At 39.0% G+C, this 25,924-nt stretch overlaps 1 protein-coding gene across 1 annotated transcript; it reads right to left on the bottom strand.

The window, feature by feature from the left end:
* Positions 1-252: 252 nt before the first annotated feature.
* LOC104587725 (cationic amino acid transporter 2, vacuolar-like) lies at positions 253-25,044 on the bottom strand. Its single transcript, XM_010245442.3, has 14 exons — positions 24,604-25,044; positions 23,690-23,891; positions 23,408-23,492; positions 23,010-23,150; positions 22,810-22,928; positions 22,592-22,688; positions 21,923-22,095; positions 21,746-21,812; positions 4,078-4,236; positions 3,171-3,417; positions 2,352-2,460; positions 1,720-1,832; positions 1,228-1,303; positions 253-682 (listed from the first exon to the last, which is right to left on the bottom strand). The coding sequence occupies exons 1-14, from the start codon at positions 24,770-24,772 to the stop codon at positions 526-528; spliced, it is 1,914 nt and encodes a 637-aa protein (XP_010243744.1). The 5' UTR covers positions 24,773-25,044; the 3' UTR covers positions 253-525.
* Between the last annotated feature and the right edge of the window lie 880 nt (positions 25,045-25,924).

The raw sequence follows: 25,924 nt of genomic DNA, 5'->3' as shown, positions 1-25,924 counted from the left end.
TCGGATCATTCAATTTTGATCGATTTACAAATAGCAAAAATGAATTTGATCCAACCTGATCGAATTGGAAAATTATTGAACCAAAACCGACCGAAAAACTAAACAACTCAAATATTATACAGACAATTATATATTCTTGTATGTTTTTATTGTTTAGTTTTGGCTTAACAAACCCTGTGCATCGCACGGTCCGAGGTCCCCGCTAGTTCCATTGAAAAAAACTAAGAGTCTCCACAATTCAATCACAAGAAATACAATAAACTCTATACATATTTTTTCATACAATAATCGAACAAGTGTCCAACAACAGCCAGAAAGATACTGTACAGACGAGAAACTGATTTCCGTTCATCAGTCCTAAACAATATGACAACAAAGTATTAATGGGAGAAAGAACGATGCACCTTGAGATCAGGTGGTTTAAATAAATAATCCCTGCGGATGGAATGATGGCCCAAATATTTGTTTTATATGGAAAAAGAAAGGGATAAAAGAGAGCCACGATGATGGCGAGTCTGCTTTCTTCTATGCCACATACTCAGACGAGCTACGGTAGATCTCATTCGCATGAGTTGTGGGAACGTATATTGCATTCTGAAGCGAACTATGAGTCCGTCCATAAAATATGTAAATGAGCACGCCAGCAATCAGCCATATCGAAACTCGGAACCATGTGGAAGCCCTGAGGTCGCAAGGAAAAATATTAGAGAGCGACGAAGAAACATAGTTCAACAAAAATATACCAGATAATAAGAGAGAAACATGTCGAATTTCTATTTTTTCTCATAGGGGGTGTTCTACAACATGAATTTTTTTGTTAGTTGTTTTTGAAATCACCATATCAGCAAAAAACAAAAACCCATTCTTAAACTCTGGTTTTGTTTTGAAAGAAAAATACAAGTTTTGTTTCAAAAAAACAAAAATAATGATTTCTAAAAAAATTGTACTGTAGAAATCATATGATATGATTATGATATTAAATAACCAGAAATTCAAGAACACTGTATTGGGTTTCAGTTTTGGAAATGAAAAATACATATAACCAAGAACATGTTTCACGTATTTTGTTTTGAGAAAGAATTTGTTTTCAAACCAGTTGGTTTTGTTTTGCTTTTGGAACCGGCAACCAAAAAAAAAAAAACAATTGACAATAGAGAACACCCCCATATTTTCTATCAAACTAAAAACAGCCTGAACAAAGGGCAAAAAGAACAGTGAATTACTCACCCAAGATTTATTAACAAGTAAACGTTTATGAGAATGCAGGCAATAGGCAGAAGTGGTACAAAGGGGCAAATGAAACCTGCATGGATGCCAACGGATTCCATCAATTTACATCTAACTTTTTGCATGTATGTGGAGTTTTGTTCCATGGTACAAGTTAGAATTACATTGCAGGGTAATATACAGGCAAATCCATATAGAAGTTACAACTGTACTATCAACCCGGTCCACAAAAATTAGCAGTCCCACCCTAAGTTTCTACGGCCATGCCTAGGCACTAAGCATCTTCCAGACAGAGTGGTTTCTTGGTCTAGGTGATGCCTAATGAGTTGACAAAAAAAGAACAGAAGAAAAAAGAAAACATTGGATGTGACTCATGATATAGCTAGTCCCACTTATTATCATGTCATTAGTGCAGCACTGCAGCTAGGATAGGTGGTCAATGACCATATAGATCTTGCTGAATTCATTATTGTGACACAGAATGAAAATTACCTCCTACATGTCCGAAGGCATGCCTAGCATCATCTTGATCTATCCAGGAGAGCACAACCAGACCACATAAAATGAGTGCGCCACCCAACCCACACACCATGAATCGAGGTAAACTGATAAAAGCAACCAAAGTCAGAAGCAAAGCAGTGTCAAAGGAATCAAAACTAATTACTGTACACCTTTTTTTATCAGTACTGTCACTACTGTACCTTTTATACTGAAGAAGTAATTGTAACCTTTGAATAAAAAAATATAGACATGATTTCTTCTTATAGTTACAAAACTCAAATGTATGGTCATATGCTGCATCCACGCTGTAATCAGAAGTACAGATTTAATTTCTCTGGGTACACAATGACATTTGTGTAATTATAATAATCATGGACAGGATAAAGTAGTTTTACAGCCTCCACGCTGTTAAAGGTATCCAAAGAATTATAGTTTGAAATTTAAAAGCTAAATAGAACTCCAAGATTTTATACCTGCAAATTCTTAAGCTTTACTAGATCTTCACATAAGCCTAGAGTAACTAGTCTAGGACATCAACTTGACTCATCAATCAATAAAACCAGAAAAACCCAGTAAATATAAATTTCAGAGCAGCACAGGAAGAGCTTCTGAACAGAATCTACCTTGGTAGATGTTCAGCTGAAGCTGCAGATGTAAGAAGCAGAACCCCTACACAAACAAATGCAATATTCCATGCAGCAGCCTTTCGCCTCTTTTCTTCATTTAACCTAGCTGCAACAATGGAAGTAAAAGTGATCATCTAGTAGTTCCTTGAAGATGGAAGGTGGAGGTGAATAATAAAAGACAAACTACAAAAAAAATGTTAAAAATTACATATAAGGAGAGGATATCAAAGAGAACAAAAAGATGGATTACTGGACTGTCAGTTCCAGCTGATCAATAACATAACCATTTTTCCCTGGCAATAATATAGTCATATATCTGAAAAGGAGGCACTGATAAATAACTACTCCTAGTTGATATTGTTGAATATAGAAAATAAAACCAAGAAAAAAAGAGCATCTACTGTTAAAGAATCTTGTGAGTATCTAACATTGATTTACTTATACAGAAAGTGATATTAAATGCTAAACATACATCTTTCCAATCCAATATTCCTCAAACAGAGAATTTAAACTGTATCTTTGATTCCTGATGTCAAATGAACAAGTAGGAAAAGAAATGAAATGAAGTATCACTTATTTGTGGAGGGTTTCTGTACAGTGTGTGCCAAACATGAACACTTGATTAAGTCCAAATAACACTGCAAATAGTTTTAAGTGAATGACTAAGTCTGACCAATTGCATTGTTAATCATTAATCAACCCCACTCCATGAATGCATGACAATGACACCTGTATGACTACATATTTGACTGACCAATTCATCTGGGTAACACCTTGGATATCAGAGTTGACCAATGAGCAATTTAACTTGATCACCTTGATCATGTTCTTTCAGAATAAGGGGATCTGAAGCTGATGCTTCAGTATTATCTTTAGAATTGTCTGCAGAATCTTTTGGATTTTCCTGGTCAATCACTTCACTTCCAGTACCATATCGTGATGATACTGAATTAATTGTCTCCTGAAGTGATGATGGAAGTGGCATTTCATCTGGTGGAACGTATCTGAGTATCAAAATAGAAACTGCAACAGTGGTAAATGCAAGAAGCGTGCCCACACTGACCTGCAAAGAAACATCTAAATATCAGCTATTCATAATATACAGAAAATCTATAAAATGATTGCAATCAACTAGGTTAAAACATGTAGTTCAGCTAACTGATCTTCATCCTGTGGAACCCCATTTAGTAGGCAGTAGAAGGTTCTACCAAGCCTTCCATGAGGTATACATCTAATGGTTCAAATATATATAAAGATGGATCCTATTGGGAACTTTCCAATACCAAAGTATTCTAATCAAATGATTGTAGCCTTACATCCTTCAGTAGAAGGTTCTACCAAGCCTTCCATGAGGTATCTAATGGTTTAAATATATATAAAGATGGATCTTACTGGGGACTTTCTAATACCAAAGTATTCCGATCAAATGATTGTAGCCTTACATCCTTGACATTATGGATCAGAAAGTAGGTGATTAATTGTTAATCTTATGTGTGTGCACTAATTGTTATATACATCATCTAATTATAACCATTCAGCAGTTTAATACATGCTGGATATTTCCATATGGCCCCCACCCTTTGCATGTGCACCATGTATAGTAATTCTTTTATCAGATTAGGTGTAGGATTTTCATTATTATCAATATACTTATAGATTCAAATTCAAACACAACGAAGTGGACATCTTCTGACCTCAAAAATTCTCCATGAGATCAACTTACCATCCCTGCAAGTTGTGAAACATCCATAAAGAATGCTAGGATTGCAGCACAAACCCCGGTAACAATTGTGCTATTGACAGGAACTTGGGTTCGCTTATGGACATCAGAAAAGAAGGCTGGAAGCAATCCATCTCTAGCCATTGCCATTAGGATTCGAGGCTGGGAAAAATAAGTACATTTAATTTCATCAGGGAGAAAATTTTCTGTTCAAAAAGAGAAACAGTATAACAAAATAATGAAATGCATAATTAGTTAAAAAGAATTTCCAACAGTAATGATTGCAGGAGTAAACCCCGTGTCCATTTTCTGACATTAATAAGTTGAGTACCTAAGTGGCCAGTGGGTAAAACATGCAATTTTAAATGTAATAAAAAAACCCCAGTACTGGATTGCCAGATTTCCCTTTTTAGCTATGTTAAAACCTAAGATATATTATTAAGAAATTTAAGCAGATAAAGGTTAATTTCAGATAAGACAAATGACACATAGATAAAGAGCACAAAAAGATTCCTCAATGGAAAATGGTAAATTTTGAATAATCTAGATCCAGATTCTTCCAAGAGAAAGTTCACTATAAATAAGACAAAAGCGCCTCCTCTATTCAAGTATCCACCCATTAATCAATGCTCTAAATTCCAACAGTGAAAAAAGTCCGTTCCTTCTTTATCTTATTTTTGTACTCAAAAAGTTTCTGGCATTCCAGTGCAATGTGACGTTTTGCCAAAACTTTCACTAAATTTCCTGTTCCAAGTTTGGTCAAAACCTAAAAGGGAAGCCTTTCTGCAAAGTAGCAATTGAACTATAGGTTCTTCAGTCTCCTCTATGCTTGAGCAAGAAGTAAGGTCTCTATGGTGGAGATTTGGGGCCTGCATTTGCATATTAACAAATATCAAGGTGAAGGGAAAGAAGTGAAGCATCTGTGGAGAAGGATTGTGTGAAGGGTGAGATATATGGGACACCTAGACAAGGTAAGAATGGAGGAAGATAAGTTCATGCAGTCTGCCACTTGGAAAAGATACATGAAGATTGAAGCCAAACAGTTTCTTTTCAAAAGCTTCAGGATGAAAAGGTAATCAGCTTTGAAGATTAGGGAGATGAAAAGGGCAATGGTATTTTTGATTGGTGAAGAGGTTATTGGATGGTTCAAGACCTTCATAGAGGAAGAATCTCAGGTGGGTAGGAAGGACTGCAAGGGGGTAAAAGAAGAAGGTGATAGAAAGTACATGGCAGAAACCAGGCAAAATGCAAAGGGCAGATTTCCGGTGCTTGTGGAATATTTCGGAAATGGAAAAAAAAAAAAAAAACAATTGGTATGCTTCCCAGAAGGAAAGATGGGTGCCAGGTGGAAAGAAGTTTTAGGCAGGCTGAATGATTTCACTGGCTGGCTGAATGGACTGCAAGAGACCTGGAGAGATACAGAGATACCTCAGGAGGAAAATAGAGGTCAAGTTGAGAAGGTGCAGACTCAGTGCGAGGAGGTGGATACTTTGGTAATAGTTGGTCATCCTGTAAGTGCTGGTAAAATAATCACTTGTGCTTCCAAGGAAGACTGGGAAAAAGAAACTAATAGTAACAGCTAATGCACCACCTAGAAATTGCAGATTAATAGCTGAGGAGGTATTAAAGGAGCTGAAACTAACTGTACCATTATTATAACACCCTTCGAGGACTGTAAAGCCCTTTTGGAAATTGTTGGGAAAGACATTGGAATTGATGCTGTTTGCTTGAAGTTGGATTCAGGCACAGTGACTGTGTCCAGATGGTCACCGTCTAATTCCAAGAACTTTGGTGTGCAAGACAGTTTTGGTTCGGCTTCTAGGATTACCCTTTCATTTATGGAATACAGAAGTGTTTTGCTCCATTGCCTCTCTCTGTAAGGCTCAGTTAGATGGCATTTTGTGAGAAATCTGCATTCAACAGTGGTATGGTTGAGCAATGTTCTTCCTGTAGACATCCCTAGAATGGTGAAGGTGTGGTCACACAGTCATCCACTCTGTCTGGTTGGTAACCGCCATTGAAGCTTCTCTGTGGTGTGAAGGAAGGTTGAAGATGAAAAGGTAGAAGTAGTTGGGCTATGTGGAAGTAAGGGAGTAGGTAAGAAAATTGAAGCTGGACAGAGTCACTGGAGGAAAGGCATGTGCCAGGTCCTATCTACAGGTGCTGACAGAGGGCAGCCTTGGGCAGACAAACAGTAGACAGGCTGCACTGGTAAGGCAAGCTAATAGTGCTGTGGACTGAACCCAAGCTCATTAGGCTCGTCTGCTCAGAAGGAAAAGGTAACGAGCGATTTTAATTTGAGTATGCATTGTGTGCACCCATGGGTGCACTGGTCGAGTGAACCCACGAATCACGTTTGACCATGTCGACCAGGGGAAGGACGGATAACATTAACGGTCAAACACCCATTAACATTGGTTTGGCAGTTCAACTGGCCTTAAACTGGCCACAAAACGACAAAAGGTAAATAAAATGAACCAAACCACATTTTGCATTTCCCCTGGATGCTTTTCCTCGCTCCACCGAACTCTACCCACACACCAGCGACCATACCACAGCGAGTGACCCAAACCAGCAGCCATTGGCAGCAACGGCGAGAGCTCTGGCAACACATTTCCCCTGGCTACTCAGACGAGAAACCACACACCTGGACATGGCGACCATACTCAGACGAGATATCTAAATGCATGGGTTGACTCCACCGATTTGAGGGTTCTATGAGATCGATCTGCCTGATGCATTCTTTAGTTCATATAGTGAAGATCTCTGTGGAAGGCCAAGCTAGAGCAGGGCACTTGAGAAGGGAAAAAGAGACTGAGCTAATTAAACTTAAGTTCATACAAGTAAAACTGGAAATATAAGGAGTTAATTGACAAATCTGCTAGCAATATTTATCAGTTCTTCTCAAAGGAAAATCATATGTCCCCCTTTGTTTTGGGTAATGGGACCCTTGGTTTCTATGTGTTTTGGGTAATGGGGCCCTTAGTTTCTATGTGTTCAAACAGGAAAATTGCCCTGAACATAGAGGGATCCAGATTACAGTAACCATATAACCAGTTCATCAGTTGGGTTACAACGGGAAAATGAAAAAAAGAGAGTATATTTAGTTGTGAAATTAGTTACCAAACCAATGAATTAAATCTTTAAATTAAGAAATTTCACCCTTGGTCTGCGTTTTTGTCAATGTAGAAGAGGGCAAGAAACAAATCTTTTTCTCTGGAAATGCAATTCAATGACTCAGAGTGAACTTGTTTTCTCAATATATATATATATATATATATATATATATATATATATATCCAGTTAGTTTGACAGTTGAGCAATGATATTGCCAAATACTTCTGCTAGCTGGTACAAATTACAGAGTTACAGTGGGTCTTCGTGAGACACCTAATACAGCATTCCTCAAGCTTTGGTTGCATCTTTTAACTCCAAATCATCTACTCTTCTACCAGCCAAAATGACAGTACTTGAGCAAACCACCCAGACTCCTCCCTGCAACACACTCACCATTTGAGGACAACCTCATCTTCTGCCCTTTTCCTGGTTAAATCGAGCAGTTATAATATCTCAAGCTACAGACTGATAGTCAGTCAGTCTCCTTCACAAAAATAGTGCAGCTTGTGCTCAGTTGTCTGCTGAAGGATGAAAAATTCAAACTTGAATTTCAGCAATCACAATTGCAGGTGTTGGGAGCACAACCACCTTGTGTCGATATTCAAAGCTGGTCAGTGTTTATTGTGACAACCCAGAACCCAGGTGGGTGATTTCTGTTGACACAAGAAGCCCCCTGTAAGAACCGATATTCAAAGCTGACTTTATCCAGAAGGTTGAGGATTCGTGGAGAAAAGAGGTTCAAGGAGTCTGGTGGAAAGGTGTAAGATTTCATAGGAAGTTGCAAAGGCTTAAATGTGTAATTATAGAGTAGAGAGTGGAATAGAGATCATTTCAAAAGAATTGAGGAGAGGAAACTAACTGTAATTTCTCAAAACGAGCTTTTGGATAGAAAGGAGAGTCAAGGTGTGATAAGTGAGGAAGGCAGGATTATGAGATGGTCCTTGAAAAAGGAGATGGAAGAAATCCTTTTGAGGGAAGAGATAAGCTGGAGACAGAAATCAAGGCACCAATGGATTAAAGAGGAGGATGGTAATACTAAGTTTTTCCATGCACTTGCTAATGGAAGAAAAAGAAAAGAACTTTGTGGAGAAATTAGAAGTGAATGGAGAAACTTTGATTGATCAAGAAGAGACTGCTAATTGCTTTGTGGCTCACTTTAAATCTGTTTATAGGAGACGAGAATGTGGGGGCTACTTTGGAAGGTTTTGAATGGCCTAGGTTAAGTCAGAGTTGGTAAGAATGTTGGAAAAGGATTTTGATCTGGAGGAGATAAGGGGGGCAATGTTCTAAATGAAAGGATCAAAAGCCCCTAGACTGAAAGGTTTTACTATGGCATTTTATCAGGATTTTTGGGAGATAGTTAAATCGAACCTTCTTAGCCTTGATCCCAAAGAAGGGAGAAGCCACCCAATCAAGAAATTTCAGACCAAATAGCATGGTAACTAGCATTTACAAAATCTTGGCAAAGGTGTTGCCTCTGAGACTGAAGCTAGTCCTTCCCATCTTAATAAGCCACCCTCAAGGGGCATCCATTCAAGGTAGATAGATCACAGACCAGATATTGATAGCTAATGAATGTGTGGAGGATTTTAGGAAAAGGGGAAAGAAAGCTATGGTTAAAAAGCAAGTTGGTGTTAAGTTTTGAGACATGGAAAACAGAGGGAAGAATTAGGGTTTGTGTAGCCTTAATGTCTCCCTTCTTGAAATTGGAGTAAGGGAGCCATCAGTTCGTAAGTGTTAAACAAATAGAAGCCACTAGTCATTTGGTTTGATGCATCAAATCAATTATCCAAGGAGTACTAGGATTACCTGAGATAGTAGAATGGTTAGGAATAGTACAAGTACCTGAATAGGCATATACAAAAGAGGATGCACCAACTGGTTGCAACCAATAGTATCTTCAGGAAGGGTTAGAAGCTTGCTATATCTCAAATTTAGCCCTAATGCTGCAAGAGTCTCTGCCAAAATAAGAGGTTTGTCTACATTTTGATTCGGTTACTTATTCTCAGATGTTGCCATATTGACATTACCACTTCTAATAACAGGCATCAGACTTATCTGACTGTTTAGTACTACTAGGAACATCCAAGATTCAAATTGAAAAAAAAAGGCACTACTAACCTCAAATCTCTTAACCTACAATCAAGGAATCAACAACCAACTAGGGTTTCATAAACTCTTCAACACAAGAGAAAATTTGGATCCCCACCCCTTCAAGCTCTTATTCTTGTGCTTCATTCTTCAAGACTCTTGCAGAACAGTTGGGTGGCTGCCCAACTCAGATCCTCTTCTAGGGAGGATAACCTCCAGAATAGGGGAAAGTGAGAGTGAAGAGAGAAAGAGATCAAATCTTATTATTATCCCCTTATTGTAAGTACACCTCTGTATTTATATTCAATCTTGCCTTCAATGTAACTGATTTACAACAGAATTATAACAACTTGTCAACTTGTTTGTTTCAGTTAACTCCAGCTGTCTTTGCACTGGCTTGATCGCCTTAACTGATTTACAACAGAATTAGAACAACTTGCCAACTTGTTTGATTTAGTTAACTCCAAGTTGATTCAGTTAAATCCAGCTGTCTTTGCACTGTCTTCCTTATGCTGAGGTGGCCTTCTTCTCCTTCTAGAATATACTTGTAGTTCCTGCCCCCTTGTGCCTCTAACATCTCCCCCCTCCTCAAGCTGGCACTCGTCCTCGAGGCCAAGGTGTGGAAAGTGTTGCATCAGCTCGGTGTAGGGCTCCCATGTGGCTTCTTCATTTGGTACCCCTTCCCAGCAGACTAATGCCTCTTTAATAAAGGCTTGACCTTGTTGCACATGCGGTTTGTGGATTGATAGCTTTCTTGAGGATGGAGACATGGAAAATTGGGTGTACTTCGGAGTCTATTGGCAATTCCAACTTGTAGGCTAGTGATCCTGTGTTGTAGAATTTTGAATGGTCCATAGAACCTATGAGAAAGCTTGTTGTAGGGGCGGGAGGCCATTGAGGTCTGTCTATATGGTTTGAGTTTTAGGTAGACAAACTCACCTTCCTGGACCTTAACAGGCCTGTGTTTTGCATCATAATAGCGTTTCATCAGTTCTTGAGCATGTGTAAAGTGAGACTTCAGTTCACGAATGATTTCATCTCGGGATGAAAGACACTCATCAACTGTTGCATTAGCTAAAGACCCCTTTTCATAGGGTAGAACTGATGGTGGGTCTCTGCCGTATAATGCTTTAAATGGTGTCATACCTGCTGAGACATGGAATGAGGAGTTGTACCAAAACTCTGCCCAAGGCAACCATTGTATCCATTGTTTAGGTCTGTCTCCCACAAAGCATCGTAAATATGTCTCGATGCATCTGTTGACAACTTTGGTCTGCCCATCCGTCTAAGGATGATAGCTAGTAGAGGTGTTGTATGAATTGCCTTGTAACTTGAAATATCCTCTCCAAAAACTACTAAGGAAGGTTGGGTCTCTGTCAGAGACGATTGCCTTTGGTACCCATGTTCCATCTTTTTTCTTGACTAGAAGGACAAGTGCTGAATATGGGCTTGAACTGGGCTGTATGAATTTTTTTTCTCTAGAAATTCTTGAACAATTTTCTCCATCTCTTCCCTCTGAAATCTGGGGTAGCAATAAGGTCAACATTTGATGGAGCTGCCCCTGGGATGATCTCAATTCTATGGTCCATGGGTCTGGAAGGAGGTGGCTGATTGGGTTCTTGAAAGACATCTGAATAGGTGTTGAGTAACAGCTGGAATGCTTGTTGGTTTTCCAGTGGCGTGGCTGCTTCCTTTGGATTGGTTAAAACTGGGCTGGTATTCAATCCCATATGCAATAGGAGGGTTTGCCCTTCACTGCAACTAGTCTTGAGGATGGCTCTTAGTCCTTCTTGTTGTGGTGCACTCTTAGCCACCCCATTCAGATGATACTTCTTTCCATTAGTGGAGATATCCATTGTTAGTGTTGACCAATCGCATACAACTGGTCCCAACTGTTGTAGCCATTGCACACCTAATACCACATCAGCTCCGTTCATCTCTAATGGATGGAGGTCCACTAGAAATGAATGTTGCTATAACTTCAGGTGGACCCCTCTGCATATGCTATCACAACTGATGTTGTTGCCATATGCTACATGTGCATTGAATAGCAACACCTGTTCTTGTATTAGGCCCAATTGTTTGGCTGCCATTTGGATCACAAAGTTGAGAGATGAGCCGCTGTCAATTAGAACTGAAATTGCTCGACCCTGTATTGTCCAACCACTCTCATTGTCTGGGTGGAGGTCAGTCCTGTTAATGCATGAAAGGATATCTCGGGTGGGTCTAGCCCATCCTCAGATTCTAACTCAGTAGGTATCGCAATGGGTGTGTAAGGGATTTCCTCCTGAGGTTCAGCTTCATCTGTCTGTAGTAAGAATAGTTGGGGATTCTTACATTTATGGCCTGGGCCGAACTTATCGTTGCAGCTATAACAAAGACCACGATCTCTATGGGCTTGCATCTCTGCCCAAGATAATCTTCTTAATGGCACTAGGACGGGTACAATGGCTTGGGCCTTAGGTTGAGGACTTTCAGCCTGCCCATGGGTCTGATTTCTTGTGACTGTCGGGCTGGACCCCAGGATAGAAGGATTACCTGGTTGGTTTAGTTGTCGGTTCCAAGACTGTGGTCCAAAGTAGAATGTGTTTAGTTGACCCAATCTTTTCAGTCGATTGAACCTTTCTTCTTGCAATCTTGCCAAATCCATTGCCGCCGATAGGGAGGTGGGATGGAGGGACTTCACTTCTATTCTTATTTCTTCCTTTAGGCCGCCGATGAAGCAGCCAAGCAATGCAGTTTCAGGCCACCCATGAACCCTTGTCGACAATCTTTCAAACTCGACTTGGTAATCCCTCATAGATCTAGTTTGTTTGAGTTTTGAGAGATTCTCATCATAGTTTTCAAAGCCAGTGGGTCCAAAACGGATACACAAAGTTTCTGTGAATTCAGACCAAGAAACTTGTGGGTGGGCTTGCCGGAACCATTAAACCACAAGATCGCTTCTCCTTCCAAGTTGAATGAAGCGACAAGAACTCTTTGATGGCTAGGTGTATCATGGTAATTGTAATCATTCATGGAGAGTGGGAGACAAGAGAGAGAGAAAGAGAAGAAAAGGGAGATACGATTGAGAGGGAAAAAAGATACTACTGGCTGCCGCCAGTTCTCTATTTATATTAACTTAAAAGAAAGAATAAAAATTACAAGTATGCCCCTGGCGGCACACCCTAGAACCAAACTAATAAGAAAAAAAAGACAAGTAACTAAATGATAGTATCTTAAGAAGTCAGCCTACTAACAGCAACTATAAAGTAACAATTAAATAAGCCTTACAACACTCCCCCTCAAGTTGGGCTGAATATGTCTATCATGCCCAGCTTGTCACATAACTCATTGTGTCACGAGTATGGAAGCCCCTTTGTGAGGACATCAGCAAGTTGCTCCTTGGAGTTGACATAAGGGATGCAAATTTCCCTTTTTTCCAATTTTTCCCTTATGAAGTGTTTGTCCACCTCAATGTGCTTGGTCCTCTCATGTAGGACAGGGTTGCTGGCGATGTTTATTGCAGCCTTGTTGTCACAGTAAAGAGACATAGGACTATGAATAACAACTCCAAGCTCCCCTAGAACATTCTTTAGCCAAAGGACTTCAGCCACCCCATGTGCCATAGCTCTATATTCAGCTTCAGTGCTTGACCTTGCTACCACACTTTGTTTCTTGCTCTTCCAGGTCACTAGATTTCCTCCCACAAATGTGTAATACCCACTTGTGGACTTTTTGTCATCCACAGCTCCTGCCCAATCAGCATCTGTAAAGACTTCCACCTTTAGGTGATTGTGTTTACTGAATAGTAGACCTGTTTCGGGATATTTCTTCAAGTATCTAAGAACTCTCTCCGCTGCCTCCATGTGTGGTTTCTTAGGAGAATGCATGAACTGGCTTAGGACCCCAAGGGAATAGGCAATGTTTGAACGGGTCATGGACAAATAAATCAGCTTTCCCACTAACCTTTGGAACTGTTTCACATCTTTCAGAGGTTCACCAACACAGTCACCTAACTTGTGGTCAACATCCATGGGAGTATCTGTCGGCCTTGCACCTAATTTGCCTATATCCTGTAATAGATCAAGGTGTATTTCCTTTGAGAGATAAAGATACCCTTTTCTAAGCGAGCAACTTCAATCCCAAGGAAATACTTTAGGGGACCTAGATCTTTCACTTCAAATTTAGATGCAAGGAATTGTTTCAAATTTTTGTATCCCTGAGCTCCAACTTCCTGTAATGATGATATCATCTACATACACTATCAATACAGCAACCTGTTCCTGACATCTCTTCACAAAGAGTGTATGATCAGACTGACATTGTTTGAAGCCCATCTGTTGAACCGCCATGTGAAACTTACTGAACCAGGCTCTGTGAGACTGTTTTAAGCCATAAAGAGACTTTCGTAGCTTGCACACCTTATTTTCACTTCCCTTGGCACAAAATCCAGGGGGTTGAACAATATATTCTTCCTCCTCTAAGTCACCATTCAGAAAAGCATTCTTTATGTCCAGTTTATGCAATTCCTAGTCAAAATTAGCAGCTAAGGACAGGAGAACCCTAATTGAGTTCATCTTAGCTACTGGAGCAAAAGTCTCATCATAGTCAACCCCGTATACTTGTGTGTACCCTTTGGCTACTAATCTTGCTTTGTACCTTCAACTGTTCCGTTTACCTTGTGCTTAACCGTGAACACCCATTTACACCCCACAGGGTCTTTCCCCTTTGGAAGATCCACCAATTCCCAAGTTTGATTTTTGTGAAGAGCATTAATCTCCTCCTTCATGGCATCTGTCCATTCAGGGCATTTTAAGGCTTCTGCAACATTTCTGGGAACAAGGATGCAATCAACTGCAGATAGGAAGGCTCAGTATGAGGGGGAAATGTGATCATAGGAGACAAAATGGGTAATGGGGTGTTTGCTAGTGCATGACCTGACTCCCTTTCGTTGAGCAATAGGAATGTCAAGGTCATCCACAGTAGGAGTAGGGTTAGGGAGTGGACTTACCTCCTGGGAGTCTAACGGTGTCGGTTGCTCAGTATTTGGCTGTTCCACATCTCTATCACATCGCTGATCTCTATGGCGTGTACGTTGGAAGACACGAAAGGGAGCAAGGTCCAGAATAGAAGGAAGAGATACCTGAACCTGCTTCTCCTCTTCTACACTACTACCCTCCCCCTAAGGAGAAGTAGGAAAGAATGGCTTAGACTCAAAGAAGGACACATCCATAGACACAAAAAACTTACAACTAACGGGATCAAAGCACCGATACCCTTTTTGAAAGGAGGGATACCCCAGAAAGACACAAGGAATGGACCGAGGGTCTAAATTACCTCGAGATGGAGACAAATCATGGACAAAGGCACGACAACCAAAGACTCTCATGCGAATGGAAAATAAATGAGACTGAGGGTACAATAACTGATGAGGGGCCATGTAGTTCAGCACTTCGGAGGGCATGTGATTGATGACATAAGCAGCTACAAGTATAGCATCCACCCAAAACCTTTTTGGAACATTCATATGTAGCATCATCCCGTGAGCTACCTCAAGGAGGTGTCTATTTTTTCTTTCGGCAACACCATTTTGTTGTGGTGTTCTGGCGCATGAGCTCCTATGAATAGATCCGTGGGAGACAAAGAACTCATTGAGCTCCCCATGGAAGTATTATTTTGCATTGTTGGATTGGAAGATTTGTATTTCAACATGGAACTGCATAAATAACATCCTCTAGAAGTCTTTCACAATCTTTGGAACTCCGTCTCTACTATGCATAGGAATTACCCATGTATAGCAAGAGTAATCATCGATCAATGTGATAAAGTACTTATATCTGCCCTCAGAGATTACATTGGTAGGCCCTCATACATCAGAATACACAACATGAAAAGGATCATTTGATCTTTTATTACTTGAGTGAAAAGTTGTTCTACATTGTTTGCTCAACTGACACGTTTGACACTGGAACTCTGACACTGAACATGACTTAAATAAAACCGGAAACAAAGAGTTTATTATTTCGAAAGAAACATGACCTAAACGACTATGCCACAAAACAATTTGACTCTTATTTGACTGACTATGTGACTCTGAGGATGACACCGAGAGACCAGCTTTGTTGTCGAGAATGTAGAGACCATCCACTAGGCTCCCTCTACCAATCGTCCTCTCAAAAGTTAGGTCTTGAAAAACACATGAGTCAGCAAAAAAGGTTACACTACAGTTTAAAGAGCTTGTAATGCTACTAATTGAAAGCAAATTTATAGGAAGTTGAGGGACATGCAATACACATTTCAGGTTAAGGCCATGGGGAAGAGATATTGATCCTTGGCCTGCAATGAAGGAAAAAGAACCATTTGCAAGTCTTACTCTATCCCTTCCTGGCAAAAGGCTATAAGTCTAAAACAAGTTCGGCTTACCGATCATGTGGTTGGAGGCCCCTAAGTCAATGATCCAAGGGGAATCCGTGGGAGTGACATGGAATGCAGAAGCCGTATTACCTGAAGTAGAGGGAGTACCAGTGACTGAATTGTCCATTTGTCACAAAGCCCTACCATAAGATTCCAGGTGCTCTCTAAAGGAATTCATTATATCTTCCTTGGGGTCAGACTTATTAGGGTGGTCCCGGGTACTACCGGCAACCTGAGTTTCTTGGGTTGCCACATGTGTTGCATTCTGTGCTGTGTTCATCTTCTTTTGACCTTGACTTTTACCCCGTTCTTGATTCTTCACTGCCCACTTGGGTTTCCCGTGGATGTCCCAACAAGTGTCACATGTATGCCGTGAACGCCGATAGTGGGTACAGAACAACTTATCTTTATCATCAGTCTTCTTAGTGTCACTTTTCCTCCCCGTGGAGTTATTATTCATTGCAGCCAAAGCAACTTGTTGCTCCCCCTCAGTTATAACCATCACTTTTCTTCTTAGTGTCACTCTTCTGATTGAACAAAGGAGTATACCTCGTGAACCGTCAGCAACTCTTTGCTTCCTAGGATCTGAACCCTCAACGATTCATATGCAGGGTTCAGTCCCAACAAAAAGGCAAACACACGTTGCTGAGAGACCAGCTTCCTGTAGGCCTTGGCATCATCATCATGTTTCCACTCTATAGCCTGATAATGATCCAATTCTTTCCATATGGAGGTATGGGCTGAATAATATGAAGACAAACTACGGTTTCCCTGTTTACAGGTTGAAGATTCAGCTTGTAACTGGTGAACCTTGGCATAATGCCTTTGCTCAGAATAGGTAGTTTTGGCCTGTTCCCAGATCTCACTAGCGGTGTCTGCCCACATAAAGTTCTTCACATCAGGTTCCATGGCTGCGAGGAGCCAAGACATCACCATACTATTTTCTTGGTCCCACCTATCATGTTCAGTTGTCTCACCCTTGGGTTCTTTCACCCTTCCATTAATGTAACCAGCTTTACCCCTTGTCGTTACATAGAGTTTTACGCTCTTAGCCCACTCCAGGTAGTTCAGACCATTTAAAGGGGTAATAGGCATGGGAAAAATCATGTTTTCACCTCCCATACCAGCTGTGTTGCGGGTTGGTGTAACCCCCGATGAGGTTGATTCATAATTCGCCATAGGATCCTGCTGAGAAACAGTCCAAACACCACAGAACTACACAGCCGCCACAAACAGAATACCAACCCTCAAGGAATTTACTTCTAGGATGTGAGGAAGAGAACAAGACACTGCTGAAATCAACTCTGAGATGGTTCAGTCATTAAACCAGCCCGGTAATCAGTTTAACACAACAAAGGCAGACATTGCTGTCAGTCCGACTGCAGCTCATACAGTCTAACAATCCAACATCCAAACAAGTATATACAACCAAGGAATAAGCCCTTCATACCATTGCCCAAAGAAGACAAAAACAAGAACACACCTGTCCAGCACCTGTACGAAGGTGCCAACCTGAAATCAACTTCACAGCATTGAACAGAGAAGAAAGAGAGTCTCTATCAGCATCGCCCTTCTCCGACTAGGGTTTCCTTGGTATTACGACCAAGGAAAAAACACAGGAAGTGCCGCCAGAAATCTGCTAGGGTTTCCGCCAATAACCTACTAGGGTTTCTCTGTCTTCCACGTCCAAGAATTTAAAGAAGGAAACCTTTCTCAAAACAAGAGGGATCGTAGGTCTTTTACAGCCCAGAAAACTTGCTATGATACCATGTAATCATTCATGGAGAGTGGAAGACGAGAGAGAGAGAGAGAGAGAGAGAAAGAGAAGAAAAGGGAGATACGATTGAGAGGGAAAAAAGATACTACTGGCTGCCGCCAGTTCTCTATTTATATTAACTTAATAAAAAGAATAAAAATTACAAGTATGCCCCTGGCGGCACACCCTAGAACCAAACTAATAAGAAAAAAAAGACAAGTAACTAACTGACAGTATCTTAAGAAGTCAACCTACTAACAGCAACTATAAAGTAACAATTAAATAAGCCTTACAACAGTATTCAAAATATCTTTCTGCCTTAAAGACCAAGGGTATGGGATCCTCCCCCGAGTATTTTGGGAAATCCAGTTTTGTTGAACAAGTTGAGGCCCAACCATGCTGACCGCCCCCTTGATTTCTGTTATTTCCTTCCGGGTTTCCATCGTGGTTTCCATCCATCAAATTTTTCTCCATTTGCGTCATCAACAGGTCTAGTGTTTGCTTGATTTCTTGTAAGTCTCCTGCGGTCTTGTGCAGATGGATCTCCATGCAATCCATCCGATCATCCACTGTTTCTGACCTTGTACTCAGCATGGTGTTGCTGGTTGCAGGCTCTGATACCAATTGTTGGGTAGCTGCCCAACTAGGGAGGTTAACCTCCAGAATAGGGGAAAGGGAAAGTGAGAGTGAAGAGAGAAAGAGATCAAATCTTCTTATTATCCCCTTATTGTAAGTACACCTCTGTATTTATATTCAATCTTGCCTTCAATGTAACTGATTTACAACAGAATTATAACAACTTGCCAACTTGCTTGATTTAGTTAACTCCAAGTTGATTCAGTTAATTCCAACTGTCTTCGCACTGGCTTCCTTATGCTGAGGTGGCCTTCTTCTCCTTCTAGAATATACTTGTAGTTCCAGCTCCCTTGTGCCTGTAACAACAACCCACCTCAAGCTCTCTACAACCTTTTCCTGTCAAGGAGGTTTTTGGTGCAAGCCCATTTCACTAAGGGTTGGGGCTTCTTGCTAGGATGTTGTATACAAAAGAATTAAATACTTTTAACTAGCTCCAAAGAAAAAAAAGTAGTGCTTATCTCCTCATTGGTGTACCCTCTACAAGGCTAACAGTGAGAATTGTAATCATTTATTTATTACATGTCCCTTTGTTGTAGGAATTGGGGAATGGCTTTCCTCTTTATTAGGATGCAAGTAGACTCCTCTGAATGATGTCAAAGGTCTCCTTGCTCCAACAACATTTCCTTGGCAGACGAAAAAAGGAAAACTTATGTGGAGGTGTGGTAGGGCAGCAATCTATTGGACAATGTGGGAAGAAAGGAATGCAAGAATTTTTAGGGAAAAGGAAAGAAGAATGAAAGCTCTAATTGAAACTATTTTGATTAGTGCCTCTCTGGCTTAAATCCATGGAAGCTTTCTCACATGTGTCCTTTGATGACATCATTAGAAATTGAAAGCAGACGCATAGTTGCCAAGGCAATGCCTAGGCGACAAGGCACCCCTTGAGGCTCGCCTCGCCTAATCGCCTAGCAGTTTTCTACTTCCTACTATAAAATACTTTTTTATTCATTCTTTTTTGAGATTATAATTATAAAATAGATATTATTAAACTAAAATAATCATTTTGTGTGTTTATATACTAATTTCTTTTTATTATTTTCTTATTTATTATGGTTTAATCAACACAAACATTGATAAATGCTGTATTGAACCCTCAAAGACTTAAAAACCTGAACCAATAAGTAAGGAAGAACTAAAAATTTTATATAATCAGCACATTTTCCTCTTCCATATATTCTTCTTTTTCTTCTTCTTCTTCTTCTTCTTCTTCTTCTTCTTCTACTACTACTACCAATACTTTTTATTTTCTTCTTTTCCTATAACAAAAGTAAGGGTTCAGCCCCTATATTTTTTGAATTTTATTTTCCTTCTTCCTTTTCTTCTCATGAATATGTTGATTTTCTATACTTTAATATGAAATTTATACTTTTCTTATGAAAATCATGAATAATTATTAAAGAAATATGGTTATGGTACCTAGGGAACTACCCTAGGATCTATGTTTTTAACATAAAAAATCCATCACCTAGGCGACTAGGCGACAAGGCACCCCCCAGTCGCCTAGCCTCGCCTTGGCGCCTTGAAAACTATGAGCAGACGATGGAGTCAACTTCTAATAAGCAAGTTATCAGTCTTGTTTGGTCACCACCAGAAAGAGGATTTATCAAACTAAACTTTGACGGGAGTAGTTTGGGCAATCTGGGTTTGTTTGAAATTGGAGGGGTTTTCAAGGATGATGAAGGTGTTGTTGCTTTATTTTTTCAGGCCAGTTGGTGAGGGGGACTCTTTAAGGGCTGAAGTAACGGCTTTGATGGAAGGAGTACGAAGGGTAGGAGGTATGAACTTGAGGAAGCTAGGATGTGGAGGTACAACAATGAGAAGAACAAATTTTGATGGATTACTAGGAAAATGGATTTAGGGTTACAATAGGTGAAAAGAACTACAAACTCTATGGCTGATTCTCTAGCCAAACAAGGGGTAGGGAGAAATCGATTATGTTGGGCACAGTTGTAAACTTTTGTTTTTACTTTGAGGGGAGAGATAAGAAAGCTTATCTCTCACTATCTTCTTTGTCTTATACTCTTACTTTATTGATCAAAAAAATATTGTGAACAACACTGCTCCTACCAGCCTTGATATAAATCTTCCAATGCAAGTCAACCTCCAAAACAGCCCAAACTAACTCCAGAAACAATGGAGCACCAATTGCAATCAATCCCTTTGATGTGAAATTCAAAAACGTGCTTTACTTCTCTTTTTTTATAAGTATAAGAAAACTTATTAAAAAAAAAAAATAGTATATCATGGATTAAGGCAACACCTGATGACAAAAATAGAACAAGAACAATTACAACTTCAAATCTCCAAATCACAGTTTTGTAACCCCACCATCTCCCAAAATCTATGTGCCTTATCTCTCTAGTTGATCCTGATCTTGGGCAGCAACAGAAGAAGCAGCTTCTAGGGCTTGAAACAACCACTAAAGCTCTCCAAGGGACCCTATCAACCAGGTGACAATAAGAGAGAGATGATCAGCCTCTCAGAACCCCATACACCCTAAGGAAAGGTGAAGAGTTCCTGCTCTGATAACAAGATGTCAAAGAGAAGAAAAATAAAAGAAAATAGCAAGATCTAATGGAAGGAAAGGTAGAGAGGTTCAGAAGTAAGAGAAGAGAAGATGAAAGAAGATAGGTTGAAGAAGAAGACTCTATCGAGAGCTGAATACAGCTCTCGCCTTTCAGTATATTTAATTGAAAATAAAAGGACAATACCACCCTGAGTAGGATCGCTGCTACATTAGGAATAAAAAAATAAAAGAATGGTGGGCTTATGATGGCCCATTACATGTGGCCTATAAACATAAAGCAAAAAATAAATGAGACTTAACCTACCATCCCAATAAAGCCCACTAAACATAGAATAAAAGAGATTGTGACAAAACTTTTACTCAGAATTGAGTCCTCTTTTAAAAGTAAAAAAATAAAATAAAAATAAAATCCACAACTAAGGAAATTTGATCCAAGATGGAGGTATCATACTTTTTTAATTGGTAAAATCACTTTATTTGAAGTTTTTAAAACTATTGAATTTAAAATTTGAACAATGCCAAGATTAACAAAATTTTCAATATGTACAAAGTTTAGAGAAAAAAAAATATGAGCATATGCTACATATTTTTTGGTGAAAAACAAATGTGAAAACAAAATTGTTAACAAAATAACTTCAGTAATACAGATAATAAGAAAACCATATGGCAGGCTTGTGAACAGAGTATCCTATACCAAATTAATATCTTGACATAGGTTTTTCCCTGTTTTTTGGTGAAAAAAATCTTGACATAGTTTAGTCTAATGAAAATATAGAGGAGTTGCCTTCATCTATATAAACTAAGTACAAATTTCAATGGTATACATCATCCATCCAACCAAATCTGCTGGTTTCGGGGTTCTGAGATATATATGGCAGTACAGATACACAGCTTGGATAAAAATGGGTAGGAAGCGCCATGAAATAAAAATGTTTAACCATTAGCAACAACCAATAGAAGTTATTTACAAACTAAATTCTACTTCAACCTCAAAGTGTCATTGGAAATTATCATTTAACAGAACAAATTACATGGCATTTGTAAGTGAAACCAAAATCTAACCATATACAAACTAAGTAATTGAATGGAATAACCTTTACGAAAACAGATGTTCAACAATTATTCATCTTTGTTTAGAAACTATTTACCTGAGGAAGAATTGAACCCATCAAGGTTGAGCAAAGTGCAGTAATTGCTCCAGCTGTAATTATGTATCTACAATTAAAACCAACAAAAATTGAAACAAATAAGCTTCACCCACAAACCCTCAAATTTACATTCAGCATTGGAATATTAATTATAGAAATAAAATTTTTTAAACATACACTGCCCATTGCATCCCATGGCTAGAAAATGCAGAGGATATTGGGGTGTCTGGATCCATAGCATAGAACGGTACCAGGCCAACAATTACGATGGACACCAGCATATACAACATACAACATATAGACAGGGCAATCCCTATACCCAGTGGCAAATCTCGCTGAGGATTCTTCACCTGTTATGAAGATGCAATGATCTAAGAACAATAATTGATTTGAAGCTTAAGAAACATTTAAATTGTTTATCATTGTAGGAGATGATTGTACTTAGCTTCAGTTATCACTAACCCATGCTAAAGAAAAGTTATTAATTCAAGCCCATAATTGAAAAATAAAATAATCAGTATATCCAAGTCAATCATCAAATAAAAAGCAATAAATCAGGTACTAAGTCAAAAAAAAAAAACTTTTCTTCTTTTTGTTTTCTTTTGGTTGAGGGAGGAGGAGAATTGGAATGTAAAGGTTCTAACCCTCTAAGTTTTCCATGGTTTTCACATGATTCTTGACACTTTTCAGTGAAACAGACTCCCCTGAGCTACAATAAATGTCTTGAAAACTAACATTTAAATGTAAAGTACATAAAAGTTTATCCCCAAGGCAAAATTTGGTGACAGATAGGTTGAAGTCAATATAATGTCAATCTTAATTTCAAATACTAATAAGTTCACATACCTCCTCAGCTGTGCTGGCAACTGAATCAAACCCAATATATGCAAAGAAGACTGTTGCAGAACCAGCAAGCATCCCATTGACCCCAAAGGGAAAATAGCTGAAGAATTCAATAAGAAATATAAACTAAGATTATCAATCAAAAAAAACATAAACTAAGATTTCATCAACAAAAGACTTCATTTGTCACAAAAGAAAGATATGAAAGAAACTCCTGTTACCCGCTTGGAAGTTCATATCCAGGCCATCCAGTCCTGAAGCCAAGGTATCCACCAACTATAATGACAAATACCATGACACATACATTTGCTGTTGTAACAATGGCTTGAGCAAATGAACTCTGCAAGAAAAAAGTGTTTAAATAGAAAGCAGGCAAACAAATTACACTGTTACATGTAAAAGGCTTTTGCTAAAAGGATACCTCCTTGATCCCCACACATAAGAGTCCAGTAACTAGAAGAACTAGTATTGCAGCACATGGATCAACCACTACATCAAGCCCAGGAATATATACACGGGCCAAAAAAGGTGGAAGATGATCCTCTCCTCCGAAAAACAGGGCCTAATAGAAATAGAACAAGCTTTACTGTTTATTAGTGGATGAAGGTTCATAAAAACATTTTGCAATATATTGGTTATGCATGTATAAAGAGGGGAAACGAAGCTCTAAAGGAATGTTTTGCAAGAATATTTTTAACTTTGGTCCTTATTTTTATTTTTAGAAACTGAAATACTTCAGTAAGCATAGATCTGCTTTAAACTCACTACAAAGTTAACTTGCAAAAGAAAGAGAGTTTGTGGAAGGAAAATCTAACTCACCAGGTTTGGAGATATGCCACGGGCAACAGCTGAGCCACCAATGGTATACTCTAGTATGAGAGCCCAACCAACCAACCAAGCAACACTGAAATCATTTAGAAAACCATATGAGACATCCTATAACTACTATGTGAGACAGAGAGAAGAAGAATAAAAACAAACTGTTTGGAAACCATCCAAACCCAAGATCTTTCTTGGCATTAAATAATTATATGATCCTATAGAAACGGCATGTCAGCAGAGATAGAAGGATTGAAATGATCTATGAATGTCAATATTTACCCTTCTCCAACACATATGTAGGAATAATGATAGGCACTTCCAGCAGATGGACAACGACTTGCAAGTTCCGCATAGCAAAATGCTGAAAGAGCTGCTGCTATCCCAGCTATTAGGAAGGAAATGGTAAGGGAAGGACCTGCATGTTCTCTAGCAACTGTTCCAATAAGAACATACACTCCAGCGCCAATGGTTGATCCAACACCTAATGAAAGAAACCAAAAGTTTAAAAGTAAGTAAATATATGAATACCCAACTCTGACAGGATCATGCAAATTAATCAGTATTTTGATTAAATCCTTGGCACACCATTAGAGAGTCTGGCTACAGAAACCCCACACCCACACCCCTCCCCGGTTTGCCTAGCAAAAAAGAACCAAAAGGGAAAAAACCGTGACTACACCATAACACAAAGCAGAAGCACTCCGTCTTCTAACATTGCTTGCTTCATAATTATCATTCCTATCATGTTAAAGTGGACTGCGAGCAAAAGAGAATAATGAAAATTAACCAGATAAATCCATTAAAGAGAGAAGAAAATACAAAATCCACAACTTAAGCATTAAAAACAAAAGCTTTACATCAATCGTCATAACCATGTTGAGACGGTAAAGCTACACTTTTACCAGAATTGATGCAGTCAGAACCGGAAGTGAATTCCCATCAAAAACATAAAAAAAGGGGAAGAAATAAAAAATAAAAACAATTCAGGTACATAATTCAAACAAAAGCTGTAAAAGCAAACAAACTCATGAGAAAAACTATTAACCTTGTAACAAACAACGAAAAGGGATAGAAAACAAGGGGAAACAAATCAGCCGAATCTGATAGTTGAGTACCCCAACCCAACCCCGGACCCTCCACTAAACTTGAAACTTAACTCCAAAATTTAACAACTGAAAATCAAAATTCATTACCAATTGCAAGAAGCTGAAGAACAGTCAATTCCTTGGCCAATTGGCGAACCCCCGACCTCACATGTACCGAATCAACTTGTTTTCGCCTCATAACACATCGAAATCCCCACGAAGAGCCTCCTGCACCTCCACTACCACTACCCTTTTTAGAATCAACAACAAACCCCATAATATTCAGCAGCTTTAGCTCTTCCCCTTCTCCTCCAACGATTACACAAAATAAGTTGATTTTGGGCCAATCCAATACTTACCCACCTGCCCGCTTACCCTGAAATCCCTCGGATTTCAATCCTTCTTCGAGGGAAGCGGGCAGATTAAGTAAGAAACCTCGAAAAAAAAAGTCTCACCCAGGGGAGGGAAAAGGAGAGAAGCAGAGAGTCTTCCGTGCAAGAAAACTCCCCTCTTGAAATAGCCTATATATTATTGTATTCACTAGGCTCTGAGATGCCAATTATTCAAAATCTATGGACTATGGATGGTTTTTGTGTAAATTTCATTTTTTTTTCCTGGTAAAACCGTGAAAGTGATTTTTGTGTAATTTTGTTTGGTATTTGGTGGATAGTGATAACAAACGCACCACTTTCCCCAAAATTGGTGAAGTCGGGATTCGAATCGCCGTGTCTATTAGAACGAATCTGCAAATTATAGCAACTAAAGCCACCGCTTAACGACAGTCAGCCTAATAACCAATACCCCAGTATTATCAGAATTTGTAGGTTGTTCATTTGGGGTTGGCGTCAACTTGAAATTGATGCAATTTATAGGCGGATATGGTGCATACGGTGTAGTGTTTAGTTATTTTGAATGTTTATAGCTGTGCAGTGGAAATCAGATTTTTACATTGGGTGTATTCATATTTCTCTGATATATTATTTTTTCTGCCAACAAAAAATTATATATTTTTGGGATAATAGCATATAAGGGCAACTTTTGGGGTTTAATATTAATAAAAATAATATATTTAAAAAATTTTTAAAAATAGTTTAACTTTTTAAAAATAATATCAATAAAGGGTAAAAATATTGTTCGTCTTCTTCTTGCCATTTATTCACTAGAGCCACTGCCCGCCGCCACCTGCAACCACTCGCCACCGCCATCCGCTACTGCTAGCCACAAATAGAGAAACCACCAGTGCTAGCGGAGGTGGCAAATGGCGGCAAACGACGGTTCTGATGAACAAATGACAAGAAGAAGAAGATGAACAATATTTTTATCCTTTATTGAAATTATTTTTAAAAAATTAACCTATTTCTAAAATTTTTTTAAATATATTACTTTTATTAATATTAAACCCAAAAAATTGCCCTTATATATAACCCAA

Source organism: Nelumbo nucifera, chromosome 6, assembly GCF_055504915.1.
Source record: "Nelumbo nucifera cultivar China Antique chromosome 6, China Antique-T2T, whole genome shotgun sequence".
Taxonomy (NCBI): domain Eukaryota; kingdom Viridiplantae; phylum Streptophyta; class Magnoliopsida; order Proteales; family Nelumbonaceae; genus Nelumbo; species Nelumbo nucifera.
The sequence above is the reverse complement of the archived record's forward strand: the minus strand, read 5'-3'. Positions and strand labels throughout refer to the sequence as shown.

Excerpts from the sequence above, each read along its gene's own strand:
- LOC104587725 (XM_010245442.3), bottom strand. The coding sequence starts at position 24,772 with ATGGGGTTTGTTGTTGATTCTAAAAAGGGTAGTGGTAGTGGAGGTGCA. Across the intron at positions 22,096-22,591 it reads TTGCCAGCACAGCTGAGGAG|GTGAAGAATCCTCAGCGAGA; the intron begins GTATGTGAACTT and ends TCTTCATAACAG. Across the intron at positions 1,833-2,351 it reads TCAGCTGAACATCTACCAAG|TTTACCTCGATTCATGGTGT; the intron begins GTAGATTCTGTT and ends TGCTTTTATCAG.